The sequence below is a fragment of the Oncorhynchus masou genome, unplaced genomic scaffold (assembly GCF_036934945.1).
Source record: "Oncorhynchus masou masou isolate Uvic2021 unplaced genomic scaffold, UVic_Omas_1.1 unplaced_scaffold_1835, whole genome shotgun sequence".
Taxonomy (NCBI): Eukaryota; Metazoa; Chordata; class Actinopteri; order Salmoniformes; family Salmonidae; genus Oncorhynchus; species Oncorhynchus masou.
The window spans coordinates 27501-47378 of NW_027008347.1; the positions used below are offsets into that span (position 1 = coordinate 27501).

Consider the following 19878-nt stretch of genomic DNA (forward strand, 5'->3'; position numbering starts at 1 on the left):
CTCACCAACTTCAAACATCAGCTATCTGAGCAGCTAACCGATCGCTGCAGCTGTACATAGTCTATTGGTAAATAGCCCACCCATTTTCACCAACCTCATCCCCACACTGTTTTTATTTATTTACTTTTCTGCTCTTTTGCACACCAGTATTTCTACCTGTACATGACCATCTGATCATTTATCACTCCAGTGCTAATCTGCAAAATTGTAATTATTCGCCTACCTCCTCATGCCTTTTGCAAACAATGTATATAGACTCCCCTTTTTTTCTACTGTGTTATTGACTTGTTAATTGTTTACTCCATGTGTAACTCTGTGTTGTCTGTTCACACTGCTATGCTTTATCTTGGCCAGGTTGCAGTTGCAAATGAGAACTTGTTCTCAACTAGCCTACCTGGTTAAATAAAGGTGTTCTCAACTAGCCTACCTGGTTAAATAAAGGTGTTCTCAACTAGCCTCCCTGGTTAAATAAAGGTGTTCTCAACTAGCCTCCCTGGTTAAATAAAGGTGTTCTCAACTAGCCTCCCTGGTTAAATAAAGGTGTTCTCAACTAGCCTCCCTGGTTAAATAAAGGTGTTCTCAACTAGCCTCCCTGGTTAAATAAAGGTGTTCTCAACTAGCCTACCTGGTGAAATAAAGGTGTTCTCAACTAGCCTACCTGGTGAAATAAAGGTGTTCTCAACTAGCCTACCTGGTGAAATAAAGGTGTTCTCAACTAGCCTACCTGGTTAAATAAAGGTGTTCTCAACTAGCCTACCTGGTTAAATAAAGGTGTTCTCAACTAGCCTACCTGGTTAAATAAAGGTGTTCTCAACTAGCCTCCCTGGTTAAATAAAGGTGTTCTCAACTAGCCTCCCTGGTTAAATAAAGGTGTTCTCAACTAGCCTCCCTGGTTAAATAAAGGTGTTCTCAACTAGCCTCCCTGGTTAAATAAAGGTGTTCTCAACTAGCCTCCCTGGTTAAATAAAGGTGTTCTCAACTAGCCTCCCTGGTTAAATAAAGGTGTTCTCAACTAGCCTCCCTGGTTAAATAAAGGTGTTCTCAACTAGCCTCCCTGGTTAAATAAAGGTGTTCTCAACTAGCCTCCCTGGTTAAATAAAGGTGTTCTCAACTAGCCTACCTGGTTAAATAAAGGTGTTCTCAACTAGCCTACCTGGTTAAATAAAGGTTTTCTCAACTATCCTACCTGGTTAAATAAAGGTGTTCTCAACTAGCCTACCTGGTTAAATAAAGGTGTTCTCAACTAGCCTACCTGGTTAAATAAAGGTGTTCTCAACTAGCCTACCTGGTTAAATAAAAGGTGTTCTCAACTAGCCTACCTGGTTAAATAAAGGTGTTCTCAACTAGCCTACCTGGTTAAATAAAGGTGTTCTCAACTAGCCTACCTGGTTAAATAAAGGTGTTCTCAACTAGCCTACCTGGTTAAATAAAGGTGTTCTCAACTAGCCTACCTGGTTAAATAAAGGTGTTCTCAACTAGCCTACCTGGTTAAATAAAGGTGTTCTCAACTAGCCTACCTGGTTAAATAAAGGTGTTCTCAACTAGCCTACCTGGTTAAATAAAGGTGTTCTCAACTAGTCTACCTGGTTAAATAAAGGTGTTCTCAACTAGTCTACCTGGTTAAATAAAGGTGTTCTCAACTGGCCTACCTGGTTAAATAAAGGTGTTCTCAACTAGCCTCCCTGGTTAAATAAAGGTGTTCTCAACTAGTCTACCTGGTTAAATAAAGGTGTTCTCAACTAGCCTCCCTGGTTAAATAAAGGTGTTCTCAACTAGTCTACCTGGTTAAATAAAGGTGTTCTCAACTAGCCTCCCTGGTTAAATAAAGGTGTTCTCAACTAGCCTCCCTGGTTAAATAAAGATGAAATAAAATAATAAACAGCAGCAGAGTCTCCTGGAGGGGGCTTGAATAGGCCAATGCAATGTGAAAAGAAATCCAAAGATAAAGTTACTCCAACAGGGAACTGCTGGGCTGTTGGAAATCTGCCTTGAGAGTCTACAAAAATAACACTGGCAAAGGTCAATACACGTTCCTCTCTACTACAGATCAGTGTTTGCAGAGTGGGGGTGCATCCCAAGTGGCACTCTATTCTCTATATGGTGGACTCATTTTAACCACAGCCCTATGGCTGATTAAAGGTAGTGTACTACATAGGTAATAGGGAGCTATTTGGGACACAAAGACAAGCATGGTTTTAGGGGCGGGGCCTTGTCCCTCAGACAGTCTCTTACTCAAATCATATTACTCACAGAACATTGCTGTCACCATGGAGACACACACGTTACTCAGGGTCTGTGTCCTAATTTGGTCATCTGAGAGCAGTCAGACAGACATGATAGATCATAGCTGTCTGGTGGTATTCAGTGTTGGTTTATAACTTAATTGATCAGAGACACGTACTGTACTGTGTCTCCTCAACACTCATTGGCTAATTCCTAACGGTACACCCCAAATCAAGTGCCAAGAAATTACAACACCGTCTACAAATAGACCGTGTGTAATGATCCAAATAATCAAACTGGTTTAAAATTGAAAATAGATTGAATGTTTCGACTTAAAAGGGTTATAGAAACTAACCAACTAAGAGGCTAACGTTACCAAGCTAGAGAGGGAAAAACAGAGTTTGAAGTAGCTAACGTTAGCAACACAACACACACGTCCACTCACTTGACGTTACTAGCCTACTGTAGCAATCAGGTTAGCGAGTTAACTAGTTAACTTTATTTAAAAGCTATTTAATGTTTCAAGACGATTCCCACGCCCATCATTAAAAAAATCACTATAGGTGTTACACTTTATCACATACAGTACCGCACCGAAAAAATTAGCGAACATTAGCTGCCCGGCTAGCTGTTAGCATGGTAACCTGCTGCGAAATTCGAGTGTTCTTACTTGGATCCAAGCTCTTACCTGCCCGTCATTTCTACTACTCCCAGCATCACCTATCAACACCACCGTTTCAGAAACGTATCGACTTTTCCCCCGGGGTCTTCAAATAGGACGAGTAATGGATTGATCCGAGCGGCGACTCCTACCTAACCAACTAGCATTATTTTTTCTCCTCCAGTATCTTGGTGGAGCCACCCTTTCTTGGTAGCTGGCGTTTTCTAAAGAAAAGGGACGGAATAGCGCCCTCTAACGGATATTACATTGATAGCACTCCTGTTGCACTGACTGCAACCGCCCTAAAGTTCTTCTGAACCGGGAGTGGACGACATACATTCCCCTGGGCGGCGGGAGGTTTGAATAAAAAATATTAACGCTGTGGGGGGAATGATTATTTTGGGTTAAAAAATAATGTAAACACTCCAGGCCACTCGTGAACGTCTAAAACTAAATAGAGAGTATGTAGAAAATATAATGGACCATTTTCAAATAACTGCAGCTTCTCTGAATTTTGAAATTCTGATGTGGCCCTTGAGACAAAAAAATCCCACCCCTGTTCTAGACCCTTAACCAGCTGTTCAAATACTTTGAATATGCATCACACCTCTGCAATGACTGGATAGAGATGTCTGAGTGAGTAAAATCAACATTTATTGGTTGTGTACACAGATTTGCATGATATAGATCAGCGTTTCCCAAACTATGTCCTCAAGACCCCAAGGGGCACTTTGGGGGTTTTGCCCTAACACTACAAAGCTGATTCAAATAATCAACTAGTCATCCAGTTTTGATCATTTGAATCAGCTGTGTAGTGTTTGGGCAAAAAACCAAAACGTGTAATCCCTGGGGTCCCGAGGAGCTGACAGACTGAAGAGGTGAAAGCCATGATCCTTTATTGATGTCACGTGTTAAATCCACATAAATCTGTGTAGATTAAGGGGAGGAGATTGGTTAATGAAGGATTTTTAAATCTTGAGACATGGATTGTGTATGTGCGCCATTCAGAGGGTGAATGGGCAAGACAAAAGATTGAAGTGCCTTTGAATGGGGAAGACAAAATATTTAAGAGCCTTTGAAATGGTAGTAGGTGTCCGGCGCACTGGTTTGTGTCAAGAACTGCAACGCTGCTGAGTTTTTCACACTCGGACAGTTTCCCGTGTGTATCAAGAACGGTCCACCACCCAAAGGACATCAGCCAACTTGACACAACTGTAGGAAGCATTGAAGTCAATATGGGCCAGCATCCCTGTGGAACGCTCTTATGGGGTCAATTTCACGTCATATGTATTGAATTCAAAATCAAATCGTGAAGATGAAAAAAAAAACATGAGAATGTAAACATTTTCGACGACGGGTGAAATAAAGGATGTTGAAATCAATCTGTCAATTGAAAGGAAAATGTAAAGAATTGAAGGTCCGCTAGTTTTGGAGTGACGGTTCGTTTTAACCCAATCAATGAACATGACAGGCTTTTTTTCTATTGCCTATTTAAATAGACGGTCTGACGTCACGTTTTAGCTAACGTACTTCAAATGATCAGTCACCGGTCAATAATGTACGGATATTAGAAGCATGTCTATCTAATACATTTCATGACCATCTAACTACTTAGGTAAACATATGAATTACCTGTTGCACAACGTTTGGCTCAGGTGTATGGAGAGCCAGTTACCAACACCTGCGCCGAACGTTGTGCAACAGGTACATTAAAAAAAAAAAAAGTTTTACATTTGATTAATTTAGCAGTCGCTCTGGATCAGTTAGGATTAAGTTCCTTGCTCAGGGGCACAGAGTTTTCACCTTGTCGGAGCTGGGATTCGAACCAGCAACTTCTCCGTGACTGGCCCCTCGCTTTATCTGCCAGGTGTCATGGTAAATCAACATGGAGGCCTGAACTTACAGTGAATATCCGGCAGGGGGAGTAATTGTATCATGAATGCACCAGTGAATATTGAACTGCAATCTAAATTATGTTTTCTGACCTCCCTGTAGAAACTGGCGAGATTTAAACTTTTTCCAAAAAGAGGTTATTGCTCTTTTTGGTATCAAACTTTGATTTTCATATGTATAGTAGTGGATATGTATAGTAATGGATATGTATAGTAGTGGATATGTATAGTAGTGGATGAGTAGCCGGAGTGCCAGTCTGTTTGTGATATCATGCCAACTCCTTGTCGCTCATTGGCTTGACAATGAGCAATGTTGCAAGACCACAACCAGATTGGAGACCACAACCAGATTGGAGACCACAGCCAGATCGGAGACCACAGCCAGATCGGAGACCACAGCCAGATCTGAGACCACAGCCAGATCTGAGACCACAGCCAGATCTGAGACCACAGCCAGATCTGAGATCACAGCCAGATCTGAGACCACAGCCAGATCTGAGATCACAACCAGATCTGAGACCACAGCCAGATCGGAGACCACAGCCAGATCTGAGATCCCAACCAGATCTGAGATCACAGCCAGATCGGAGACCACAGCCAGATCTGAGATCACAGCCAGATCTGAGACCACAGCCAGATCTGAGATCACAACCAGATCTGAGACCACAGCCAGATCTGAGACCACAGCCAGATCTGAGACCACAGCCAGATCTGAGACCACAACCAGATCTGAGACCACAGCCAGATCTGAGATCACAACCAGATCTGGGACCACAACCAGATCTGAGACCACAACCAGATCTGAGACCACAGCCAGATCTGAGACCACAACCAGATCTGAGACCACAGCCAGATCTGAGACCACAGCCAGATCTGAGACCACAACCAGATCTGAGATCACAGCCAGATCTGAGACCACAACCAGATCTGAGACCATGCTAGTGGAGGAGTATTTGTTCTGTAGTTTTTGCAACTGGACAGTTGAGACACAGTGGATTAGGAAAGTATTCAGACCCCTTGATACTTCCACGTTTTGTTACGTTATATTCTAAAATGGATTAAATTGTATTTTTTTCCTCATCAATCTACACACAGTACCCCACAATGACAAAGCAAAACAGGTTTAGACATTTTTGCAAATGTATTAAAAAAAAAAAACGAATGTCACATTTACATGAGTATTCAGACCCCTTACTCAGTACTTTGTTGAAGCACCTTTGGCAGCGATTACAGCCTTGAGTCTTCTAGGGTATGACGCTACAAGCTTGGCACACCTGTATTTTGGGAGTTTCTCCCATTCTTCTCTGCAGATCCTCTCAAGCTCTGTCAGGTTGGATGGGGAGCGATGCTGCACAGCTATTTTCAGGATTCCCCAGAGATGTTAGACCGGGTTCAAGTCCGGGCTCTGGCTGGGCTACTCAAGGACATTCAGATACTTGTCCCGAAGCCACTCCTGCATTGTCTTGGCTGTGTGCTTAAGGTCGTGTTGTCCTGTTGGAAGGTGAACCTTTGCCCAGGTCTGAGGTTCTCATCAAGGATCTCTCTGTACTTTTCTCTGTTTATCTTTCCTCGATCCTGACGAGTCTCCATCGATTGCTCAGTTTGGCCGGGCGGCCAGCTCTAGGAAGAGTCTTGGTGGTTCCAAACTTCTCACATTTTAAGAATGATGGAGGCCACTGTGTTCTTGGGACCTTCAATGCTGCAGACTTTTTTTGGGACCCTTTCCCAGATCTGTGCCTCAATACAATCCTGTCTCGGAGCTTGACGAACAATTCCTTCAACCTCACGGCTTAGTTTTTGCTCTGACATGAACTGTGGGACCTTATATAGACAGAATTGTGCCTTTCCAAATCATGTCCAATCAAAAATAATTTACAACAGGTGGTCTCCAATCAAGTTGTAGAAACAGCTCATGGATGATCAATGGAAACAGGATGGACCTGAGCTCAATTTCGAGTCTCATAGCAAATGGTCTGATTACTAATGTAAATAAGATATATCTGTTTTTTTATTTGTAATACATTTGCAAGCATTTCTAAAAACCTGTTATTGCTTTGTCATTATGAGGTATTGTGTGTAGATTGAGGGGAAATGAATGTAATCCATTCTAGAATGAGGCTGTAACGTAACAACGTGAAATAGTCAAGGGGTCTGAATACTTTCAGAATGCTCTGGAAACCTGGGTCGACCCACCCCCAACAGCTTGGAATGGAATCAATACACTTTTGCAGTGAGCGTCCTTTAAAACTTGCTATGCGAACCTGCTATGTGGTTCAAATGTGTTTACAAGTGACATCAGATCTGAAACAACCTTGTGAGTCTCAGGTGTAACATTAACGATACAGATGGCACAGATGGAGAAGGGCAACGTCTTTGAGTTCCAAACCGACTTTGCTAGTTTGTGACTTTTTTTTCATGTTCATCTTTACTTTTCTTGTACAGGGAGTTCATACCATTATCACATATGACCGCCAAGCACTACTGGACATCAGATCGACAGTTATTACCCTTCGACCTCGATTTTCAAATCGCAAGGCCGCCAGGCCAGATGGAACTCCAGGGCGGGTTCTCAAAGCTGACCAGCTGGCAAAGTGTCTTCACTGACACTTTCAATCTGTCCTTGTCCCAGTCTATAATCCCAACATGTTTCAAGCTGACCACCATTTGTCCCTGTTCCCATGAACTCCATGGTAACCTGCCTAAATGCCTGTAATTATAAAGTGCTTTGAAAGGCTGGTCATGACACACATCGACCATCATCCCAGACATCCTGGAACCACTCCAGTTTGCACACCGCCCCCCTACAGATCCACAGATGACGCAATCTCAATGGCACTTCACACTGCCCTCTCCCACTTGGACAAGAGGGGAAATAACTATGTGAGGATGTTGTTCATAGACCTCAGCGTTCAACACCATATTCCCATCCAAGAGCATCACCAAGCTGGGGACACTGGGACTGAACACCTCCCTCTTCAACTGGATCCTGGACTTCCAGACGGGCCGGCCCTAGGTGGTGAGGGTAGGCAACAACACTGCTGCCACACTGATCCTCAACACGGGGGCCTCTTAGGGGTGTGTGCTTAGTCCCCCTCCTGTACTCTCTGTTTACCTACAACCTCATGGCCAGGAACGACTCCAACACCATCATCAAGTTCCCTGATGACACAACAGTGGTAGAGCTGATCACCGACGGCACTGAGACAGCCTACAGGGAGGAGGTTATGGATTTAGCAGTGTGGTGCCAGGACCAACAACCTCTCCCTCAACGTCAGTAAGCTCAAGGAGCTGATCGTGGACTACAGGAGAAAGAGGGGAGCACACCCCCATTCACATTGACAGGGCTGTAGTGGAGCAGGTCGAGAGCTACAGGTTCCTCGGCATCCACATAACAAAGGACTTAACATGGTCCACATACACCCACACAGTCCCGAAAAGGGCACGACTGTGCCTCTTCCCCCTCAAAAGATGAAGAGATTTGGCACGGGCCATCGGATCCTCAAAATGTTCTACAGCTGCACCATCGAGAGCATCTTGACTGGCTGCATCACAGCTTGGTATGGCAAATGTACTGCTCTCGACCGCAAAGCACTACAGAGGGTAGTGCCAACAGCCCAGTACATCACCAGGGCCGAGCTCCCTGCCATCCCAGACGTCTATATCAGGCGTGTCAGAGAAAGGCCCCAAAATAACCCCAAACTTGAAGCCATAGATAGTTCACTCTGCTTCCGTCCAGCAAATGGTACCGGAGTATCAGTGCTTGGTCCAACAGGCTACCAGATAGTTTCTACCCTCGAGCCATTAGACTGATAAATAGTTCATTAATTGCCCACACACACACACACACACACACACACACACACACACACACACACACACACACTTTCCGACACAACACAAACATACATACAAATACACTTTACACTCATCATATGCTTCTGCTACTCTGTTCATTGTTTTATTCTTATTATTATCTATCCTGCCTTCATGTTCATATCTACCTCAAATAGCTCGTACCCCAGCACATTGATCTGGTACTGGTACTCCCTGTATATAGCTCTAAATTGATCTGGTACTCCCTGTATATAGCTCCACATTGATCTGGTACTCCCTGTATATAGCTCCACATTGATCTGGTACTCCCTGTATATAGCTCCACATTGATCTGGTACTCCCTGTATATAGCTCCACATTGATCTGGTACTCCCTGTATATAGCTCCACATTGATCTGGTACTGGTACTCCCTGTATATAGCTCCACAGTGATCTGGTACACCCTGTATATAGCTCCACATTGATCTGGTACTGGTACTCCCTGTATATAGCTCCACATTGATCTGGTACTGGTACTCCCTGTATATAGCTCCACATTGATATGGTACTGGTACTCCCTGTATATAGCAGCACATTGATCTGGTACTGGTACTCCCTGTATATACCTCCACATTGATCTGGTACTGGTACTCCTTGTATATAGCTCCACATTGATCTGGTACTGGTACTCCCTGTATATAGCTCCACATTGATCTGGTACTGGTACTCCCTGTATATAGCTCCACATTGATCTGGTACTGGTACTCCCTGTTCATAGCTCCACATTGATCTGGTACTGGTACTCCTTGTATATAGCTCCACATTGATCTGGTACTGGTACTCCCTGTATATAGCTCCACATTGATCTGGTACTAGTACTCCCTGTATATACCTCCACATTGATCTGGTACTAGTACTCCCTGTATATACCTCCACATTGATCTGGTACTAGTACTCCCTGTATATGCCTCCACATTGATCTGGTACTAGTACTCCCTGTATATAGCTCCACATTGATCTGGTACTAGTACTCCCTGTATATGCCTCCACATTGATCTGGTACTAGTACTCCCTGTATATACCTCCACATTGATCTGGTACTAGTACTCCCTGTATATAGCTCCACATTAATCTGGTACTAGTACTCCCTGTATATGCCTCCACATTGATCTGGTACTAGTACTCCTGTATATACCTCCACATTGATCTGGTACTAGTACTCCCTGTATATACCTCCACATTGATCTGGTACTAGTACTCCCTGTATATGCCTCCACATTGATCTGGTACTAGTACTCCTGTATATACCTCCACATTGATCTGGTACTAGTACTCCCTGTATATGCCTCCACATTGATCTGGTACTAGTACGCCTGTATATGCCTCCACATTAATCTGGTACTAGTACTCCCTGTATATACCTCCACATTGATCTGGTACTAGTACTCCCTGTATATGCCTCCACATTGATCTGGTACTAGTACTCCTGTATATGCCTCCACATTAATCTGGTACTGGTACTCCCTGTATATACCTCCACATTGATCTGGTATTGGTACTCCTGTATATACCTCCACATTGATCTGGTACTGGTACTCCTTGTATATGCCTCCACATTGATCTGGTACTGGTGCTCCCTGTATATAGTTCCACATTGATCTGGTACTGGTACTCCCTGTATATAGCTCCACATTGATCTGGTACTGGTATTCCCTGTATATAGCTCCACATTGATCTGGTACTGGTACTCCCTGTATATAGCTCCACATTGATCTGGTACTGGTACTCCCTGTATATAGCTCCACATTGATCTGGTACTGGTACTCCCTGTATATAGTTCCACATTGATCTGGTACTGGTACTCCCTGTATATAGCTCCACATTGATCTGGTACTGGTACTCCCTGTATATAGCTCCACATTGATCTGGTACTGGTACTTCCTGTATATAGCTCCACATTGATCTGGTACTGGTACTCCCTGTATATAGCTCCACATTGATCTGGTACTGGTACTCCCTGTATATAGCTCCACATTGATCTGGTACTGGTACTCCCTGTATATAGCTCCACATTGATCTGGTACTGGTACTCCCTGTATATACCTCCACATTGATCTGGTACTAGTACTCCCTGTATATAGCTCCACATTGATCTGGTACTAGTACTCCCTGTATATACCTCCACATTGATCTGGTACTAGTACTCCTGTATATAGCTCCACATTGATCTGGTACTGGTACTCCCTGTATATACCTGCACATTGATCTGGTACTCCCTGTATATAGCTCCACATTGATCTGGTACTAGTACTCCTGTACATAGCTCCACATTGATCTGGTACTGGTACTCCCTGTATATAGCTGCACATTGATCTGGTACTAGTACTCCCTGTATATAGCTCCACATTGATCTGGTACTAGTACTCCCTGTATATACCTCCACATTAATCTGGTACTCCCTGTATATAGCTCCACATTGATCTGGTACTAGTACTCCCTGTATATACCTCCACATTAATCTGGTACTCCTGTATATAGCTCCACATTGATCTGGTACTGGTACTCCCTGTATATACCTGCACATTGATCTGGTACTCCCTGTATATAGCTCCACATTGATCTGGTACTAGTACTCCCTGTATATACCTCCACATTAATCTGGTACTCCCTGTATATAGCTCCACATTGATCTGGTACTAGTACTCCCTGTATATACCTCCACATTAATCTGGTACTCCCTGTATATAGCTCCACATTGATCTGGTACTAGTACTCCCTGTATATAGCTCCACATTGATCTGGTACTGGTACTCCCTGTATATAGCTCCACATTGATCTGGTACTAGTACTCCCTGTATATGCCTCCACATTGATCTGGTACTAGTACTCCCTGTATATGCCTCCACATTATTCTGGTACTAGTACTCCCTGTATATAGCTCCACATTGATCTGGTACTGGTACTCCCTGTTCATAGCTCCACATTGATCTGGTACTGGTACTCCTTGTATATAGCTCCACATTGATCTGGTACTGGTACTCCCTGTATATAGCTCCACATTGATCTGGTACTAGTACTCCCTGTATATACCTCCACATTGATCTGGTACTAGTACTCCCTGTATATACCTCCACATTGATCTGGTACTAGTACTCCCTGTATATGCCTCCACATTGATCTGGTACTAGTACTCCCTGTATATAGCTCCACATTGATCTGGTACTAGTACTCCCTGTATATGCCTCCACATTGATCTGGTACTAGTACTCCCTGTATATACCTCCACATTGATCTGGTACTAGTACTCCCTGTATATAGCTCCACATTAATCTGGTACTAGTACTCCCTGTATATGCCTCCACATTGATCTGGTACTAGTACTCCTGTATATACCTCCACATTGATCTGGTACTAGTACTCCCTGTATATACCTCCACATTGATCTGGTACTAGTACTCCCTGTATATGCCTCCACATTGATCTGGTACTAGTACTCCTGTATATACCTCCACATTGATCTGGTACTAGTACTCCCTGTATATGCCTCCACATTGATCTGGTACTAGTACGCCTGTATATGCCTCCACATTAATCTGGTACTAGTACTCCCTGTATATACCTCCACATTGATCTGGTACTAGTACTCCCTGTATATGCCTCCACATTGATCTGGTACTAGTACTCCTGTATATGCCTCCACATTAATCTGGTACTGGTACTCCCTGTATATACCTCCACATTGATCTGGTATTGGTACTCCCTGTATATACCTCCACATTGATCTGGTACTGGTACTCCTTGTATATGCCTCCACATTGATCTGGTACTGGTGCTCCCTGTATATAGTTCCACATTGATCTGGTACTGGTACTCCCTGTATATAGCTCCACATTGATCTGGTACTGGTATTCCCTGTATATAGCTCCACATTGATCTGGTACTGGTACTCCCTGTATATAGCTCCACATTGATCTGGTACTGGTACTCCCTGTATATAGCTCCACATTGATCTGGTACTGGTACTCCCTGTATATAGTTCCACATTGATCTGGTACTGGTACTCCCTGTATATAGCTCCACATTGATCTGGTACTGGTACTCCCTGTATATAGCTCCACATTGATCTGGTACTGGTACTTCCTGTATATAGCTCCACATTGATCTGGTACTGGTACTCCCTGTATATAGCTCCACATTGATCTGGTACTGGTACTCCCTGTATATAGCTCCACATTGATCTGGTACTGGTACTCCCTGTATATAGCTCCACATTGATCTGGTACTAGTACTCCCTGTATATACCTCCACATTGATCTGGTACTAGTACTCCCTGTATATAGCTCCACATTGATCTGGTACTAGTACTCCCTGTATATACCTCCACATTGATCTGGTACTAGTACTCCTGTATATAGCTCCACATTGATCTGGTACTGGTACTCCCTGTATATACCTGCACATTGATCTGGTACTAGTACTCCTGTATATACCTCCACATTGATCTGGTACTAGTACTCCCTGTATATGCCTCCACATTGATCTGGTACTAGTACTCCCTGTATATAGCTCCACATTGATCTGGTACTAGTACTCCTGTACATAGCTCCACATTGATCTGGTACTGGTACTCCCTGTATATAGCTGCACATTGATCTGGTACTAGTACTCCCTGTATATAGCTCCACATTGATCTGGTACTAGTACTCCCTGTATATACCTCCACATTAATCTGGTACTCCCTGTATATAGCTCCACATTGATCTGGTACTAGTACTCCCTGTATATACCTCCACATTAATCTGGTACTCCTGTATATAGCTCCACATTGATCTGGTACTGGTACTCCCTGTATATACCTGCACATTGATCTGGTACTCCCTGTATATAGCTCCACATTGATCTGGTACTAGTACTCCCTGTATATACCTCCACATTAATCTGGTACTCCCTGTATATAGCTCCACATTGATCTGGTACTAGTACTCCCTGTATATACCTCCACATTAATCTGGTACTCCCTGTATATAGCTCCACATTGATCTGGTACTAGTACTCCCTGTATATAGCTCCACATTGATCTGGTACTGGTACTCCCTGTATATAGCTCCACATTGATCTGGTACTAGTACTCCCTGTATATGCCTCCACATTGATCTGGTACTAGTACTCCCTGTATATGCCTCCACATTGATCTGGTACTAGTACTCCCTGTATATACCTCCACATTGATCTGGTACTAGTACTCCCTGTATATAGCTCCACATTGATCTGGTACTAGTACTCCCTGTATATGCCTCCACATTGATCTGGTACTAGTACTCCTGTATATGCCTCCACATTGATCTGGTACTAGTACTCCCTGTATATACCTCCACATTGATCTGGTACTAGTACTCCCTGTATATGCCTCCACATTGATCTGGTACTAGTACTCCCTGTATATGCCTCCACATTGATCTGGTACTAGTACTCCCTGTATATACCTCCACATTGATCTGGTACTAGTACTCCCTGTACATACCTCCACATTGATCTGGTACTAGTACTCCCTGTATATACCTCCACATTGATCTGGTACTAGTACTCCCTGTATATGCCTCCACATTGATCTGGTACTAGTACTCCTGTATATGCCTCCACATTGATCTGGTACTAGTACTCCCTGTATATGCCTCCACATTGATCTGGTACTAGTACTCCCTGTATATAGCTCCATTGTTGTGTATTTCATTCCTGTTGAGTTGCTGTTTTAATGTGTTTTACTCTGCATGGTCAGGTTGGGTTCATCAACAAGCATTTCACGGCAAAATCTACACTCATCATATTCAAGCTCATGTGACAAATAAAATGTGATTTTGATTTGATTCTGCTGTGACATTGTTCCACGACCTGACTCAGATCTGGACTAACACGTGGAGGACATGGAAGAGAGAGACAGAGAGCTGCAACCTATACTTATGCTCATTTATGTTCCCTTCCCATTCCTACTATTTGCAATTGCGAGAAAGAGAGAGAGAGAAACATGATTTCTGAGGAATCGTAACAGAATGTGAGTCAAAAGAACAAGTGATTAGAAAAACAGAGTAACAGAGTTCTTGGCAGAGGGTATTTGTTGCGCAAATGTGAGCCTTAACACAGAGAGAGAGAAGATTTCTGAGAAATCATAACAGAAAGTGAGTCCAAAAAAAAGAAAGAGAAATTCTGTGGATTGATGAGAAAATGACAGGAACGTTAAGGCTTAAAATAAACTGCTGGGAAGAAAGGGAGGAGAATCTGGGTCGAGATTTAGTTTTCAACTGATGTCACAAACAGAGGAAGATTAGGTTTAATTTAGCTGAGATTATTTTGTTTCTCCCTGCGCTGCTGATGGCTATTTTGGTCCGTTCATACGGGAGTAATAAAGGCCCATTGCACTATTGTGAAATACTTAAATGTTGTGATGATTTATCATGAGGTGCTACAACACCCTCAGCACTCCTCCTTCCCTCTACGATGCCTGGCATGCTATAGGCTAGGTTGGAATAGTCTGCTGTACAATGCCAAGGCTACGCAAAGTCACTGCAGGTAGATGGGCAGGGGCAGAAAGACTGCAGTCACACATAGAGAGAGAGAGCTCCCATAGCACTGCTGAATGGTAGAGCAAAAGCGACTCTTCATTGCTAACTCCCGCCTGCGTGCAGTCGACGTAACTTTTCCCAAAAAAAGCAACTCCCCTTCGGATGTGTAGGTTGTGTCCTTTGTCCACAGTTCGGGCTCGTCGCTGGGTGTATTTTACGCCTGCTACATTAGTAGCTGGGACAACCAAACGAGATGGGGGCGAAGTAGGTGGCTCGCCAGATAACAGTGAAGGTTGGACTGTCTGTACTACAGTGACGGTGGGAAGCCTTGGTTGTGGTATGCGGACTAAGTAGCTAGGAAGCAAGGATACGAGTGAAGAAGGAAAACGCTGAGTTAAGTGTAACGGCATTCTCGCCTGCTGTGAAGTGAATGTTTGAACTTGCAGTGTGTTTTATACACGACTGCTGCCTGGTTGCTAGCTAGAAGCTACATTGAACACACAGAGAAGAGAGAGGGAGGGAGAGAGAGGGAAGGGGGAAGGAGAAACTTTCCAGCCTGACGCAGAACCGCAGACATGCAGTTGACAGAGATCCTTGGTTCAGGAACCTTCCTGGTCCTGCTCCTTGTCCCGTGGTCCGACAGCCGTAAGTAAACAACAAAGCCCACGAAGCTATTTTTGGCACTGCGTGGGGATAACATTGTTGTTTAGCTTGCCAGCGTGTTAATTGTTGTTGAATAATGTAATTTGTTTTCTGCTTAGCGGCTGCTTTGAAACCTCACGCCCAGGACGTTTTGCCAATAAGTTAGGGGCTGGATCATTTTAACAACTAAAATGTAGTGAGGTAACTCATGGGAAATTCTGTTCTGTGCTTGTGGTTATTTTCAGTTTCCTTGTCCCCGGAAGAAGCTAACCAGTTCTTGAGGAGACACAGGAGAGCGAATCACGTTTTCGAGGAGACGAAACAAGGGCACCTGGAGCGAGAGTGTGTGGAAGAGAAGTGTAGCAAAGAGGAGGCGAGAGAAGTATTCGAGAACGACCCTGAAACAGTGAGTACACTTATTCACTACACACTTGATCGTGTCAAATCAAATGGCACTCATTGCACTTCTTTCCATTGCATATAGACACGGACTAGCTGCGCACATTGGATTTGTCTTGCCGTAATGACTGGTCCTATAGCGGACTACACGATTCCGTGTATAGTGTTCAAGCTCCAAAATATGTATGGATATGACTAATTAGTGGCAAACACTCACCAGTCCGATCCATTCATTGCACAGTATTCAACTAGCACATTGGGCTATGGGGAACATGCCAGATTATGGACATTTGCATACTACTGTAAGGTTTGTGATTATGTAAATTATCCTGCTCATACATGACAGTGATTATGCTAATGAGCGCTGTACTGCCGTGTTTTTGATTGGTCCTCGGGGAGGCTGCTTACAGTAAGCGGATGGAAGGTGACTCGGGGGAATGTGTTTTAACAGACAGAGCAACAATGCGCTCACACACAGGTTTTAATCTGACGTGTGCCTGTCACACAGGGCTCCTATCCCCTCAGGGATATATACGTTAGGCTCTAGGTTCTGCCAGCGAGCTTCATGAATGTGTTGAGCAGCCTCCAGCATCCATGCTATTAATAATTCTACATCCCAAACGCCTCCCTATTCCCTATACAGTGCACTACTTTTGACCAGGGCCCATAGAGACATGCAGTATCATTCTTCCTTGGTCAGTGTCATTTGGGAAGTAGACCATATGTAGATTAGCATATTAAACAGGCTTAATGCTGAGCTGTAAATGTTGTCCATATATATTGTGGTTGTTATAAGAAAAACAAACCTGTTTTTGTGAGGTAAGAGCTGGGGTGAAAGTGAGAGTGGTGCATCAGGTGGTGAGAGCGGGGGGTTTAATGGCATCAGAGAGGAGGATGTGTGGTACTAGTGGTGGGGAGATCGGGGTTTAATGGCATCAGAGAGGAGGATGTGTGGTACTAGTGGTGGTGAGATCGGGGGTTTAATGGCATCAGAGAGGAGGATGTATGATACTAGTGGTGGTGAGATCGGGGGTTTAATGGCATCAGAGAGGAGGATGTATGATACCAGTGGTGGCGAGATCGGGGGTTTAATGGGATCAGAGAGGAGGATGTGTGGTACTAGTGGTGGTGAGATCGGGGGTTTAATGGGCTCAGAGAGGAGGATGTGGGTACTAGTGGTGGTGAGATCGGGGGTTTAATGGCATCAGAGAGGAGGATGTGTGGTACTAGTGGTGGTGAGATCGGGGGGGTTTAATGGGATCAGAGAGGAGGATGTGTGGTACTAGTGGTGGTGAGATCGGGGTTTAATGGGCTCATAGAGGAGGATGTGTGGTACTAGTGGTGGGGAGATCGGGGGTTTAATGGGCTCAGAGAGGAGGATGTGTGGTACTAGTGGTGGGGAGATCGGGGGGTTTAATGGGCTCAGAGAGGAGGATGTGTGGTACTAGTGGTGGGGAGATCGGGGGTTTAATGGGCTCAGAGAGGAGAATGTGTGGTACTAGTGGTGGGGAGATCGGGGGTTTAATGGGCTCAGAGAGGAGGATGTGTGGTACTAGTGGTGGGGAGATCGGGGGTTTAATGGGCTCAGAGAGGAGGATGTGTGGTACTAGTGGTGGGGAGATCGGGGGGTTTAATGGCATCAGAGAGGAGGATGTGTGGTACTAGTGGTGGGGAGATCGGGGGTTTAATGGGCTCAGAGAGGAGGATGTGGTACTAGTGGTGGGGAGATCGGGGGTTTAATGGCATCAGAGAGGAGGATGTGTGGTACTAGTGGTGGGGAGATCGAGGGGTTTAATGGGCTCAGAGAGGAGGATGTGTGGTACTAGTGGTGGTGAGATCGGGGGTTTAATGGGCTCAGAGAGGAGGATGTGTGATACTAGTGGTGGGGAGATCGGGGGTTTAATGGGATCAGAGAGGAGGATGTGTGGTACTAGTGGTGGGGAGATCGGGGGTTTAATGGGATCAGAGAGGAGGATGTGTGCTACTAGTGGTGGGGAGATCGGGGGGTTTAATGGGATCAGAGAGGAGGATGTGTGGTACTAGTGGTGGGGAGATCGGGGGGTTTAATGGGATCAGAGAGGAGGATGTGTGCTACTAGTGGTGGGGAGATCGGGGGGTTTAATGGGATCAGAGAGGAGGATGTGTGCTACTAGTGGTGGGGAGATCGGGGGGTTTAATGGGCTCAGAGAGGAGGATGTGTGGTACTAGTGGTGGTGAGATCGGGGGGTTTAATGGGCTCAGAGAGGAGGATGTGTGGTACTAGTGGTGGGGAGATCGGGGGGTTTAATGGGATCAGAGAGGAGGATGTGTGGTACTAGTGGTGGGGAGATCGGGGGTTTAATGGCATCAGAGAGGAGGATGTGTGGTACTAGTGGTGGGGAGATCGGGGGTTTAATGGGATCAGAGAGGAGGATGTGGTACTAGTGGTGGGGAGATTGGGGGTTTAATGGCATCAGAGAGGAGGATGTGGGTACTAGTGGTGGTGAGATCGGGGGTTTAATGGGCTCAGAGAGGAGGATGTGTGGTACTAGTGGTGGGGAGATCGGGGGTTTAATGGGCTCAGAGAGGAGGATGTGTGGTACTAGTGGTGGGGAGATCGGGGGTTTAATGGGATCAGAGAGGAGGATGTGTGGTACTAGTGGTGGGGAGATCGGGGGGTTTAATGGGATCAGAGAGGAGGATGTGTGCTACTAGTGGTGGTGAGATCGGGGGTTTAATGGGCTCAGAGAGGAGGATGTGTGGTACTAGTGGGGGGAGATCGGGGGTTTAATGGGCTCAGAGAGGAGGATGTGTGGTACTAGTGGTGGGGAGATCGGGGGTTTAATGGGCTCAGAGAGGAGGATGTATGGTACTAGTGGTGGTGAGATCGGGGGTTTAATGGGCTCAGAGAGGAGGATGTGTGGTACTAGTGGTGGGGAGATCGGGGGTTTAATGGGCTCAGAGAGGAGGATGTATGGTACTAGTGGTGGTGAGATCGGGGGTTTAATGGGCTCAGAGAGGAGGATGTGTGGTACTAGTGGTGGGGAGATCGGGGGTTTAATGGGCTCAGAGAGGAGGATGTGTGGTACTAGTGGTGGGGAGATCGGGGGTTTAATGGGCTCAGAGAGGAGGATGTGTGGTACTAGTGGTGGGGAGATCGGGGGGTTTAATGGGCTCAGAGAGGAGGATGTGTGGTACTAGTGGGGGGGAGATCGGGGGGTTTAATGGGCTCAGAGAGGAGGATGTGTGGTACTAGTGGGGGGGAGATCGGGGGGTTGTATCGTGACAGGACTGCAGCCTCATTCACAGATCCATTATTCATTCTAAACGTGCCTATCTCTGACTCTGCAGTTCTCTCACAACGCTGCAGTTCCCTGGCTCTGCAGAGGGAGTGTTCCTGGTTACCATACCCCTAACCTAGTCTCCCTAGCAACGAAGTCTTCAATTGCATCCTTCGTCTCTCTCTCTGCAGCAGTTGGAAAGTTTCTGCCTGTTCCCCCTCCCTCTGTCACACTCTCTCTAAAAGGAGATGAGATGGAGAAGGATAATGACGTTTGAGAAGTGTCTCAGTAGAACTACACACAGTCAGGAGTCTCTTATCTAAATGACCTTCCATTTCATGTACTGTTCTTCATCATTCTCTTTCAGTGCAGCAGAACTCTCTGGAGAACCATGTCATTGTCCCATCAAGTCTTGTTCTAATTTTAAGTTT

At 45.0% G+C, this 19878-nt stretch overlaps 1 protein-coding gene and 1 pseudogene across 5 annotated transcripts in view; one reads left to right on the forward strand and one right to left on the reverse strand.

The window, feature by feature from the left end:
• Positions 1-3084, reverse strand: part of LOC135532357 (LIM and senescent cell antigen-like-containing domain protein 1) — a 26953-nt gene extending 23869 nt beyond the window's left edge. For all 5 annotated transcript variants that reach the window (XM_064959920.1, XM_064959922.1, XM_064959919.1 and 2 more), the window contains exon 1: positions 2912-3084. In XM_064959920.1, the coding sequence (XP_064815992.1) occupies positions 2912-2940 (29 nt within the window). In that variant the 5' untranslated portion in view covers positions 2941-3084. The remainder of the gene's footprint in view (positions 1-2911) is intronic.
• An 11998-nt stretch (positions 3085-15082) lies between these two features.
• Positions 15083-19878, forward strand: part of LOC135532358 (growth arrest-specific protein 6-like) — a 33031-nt pseudogene continuing 28235 nt past the window's right edge.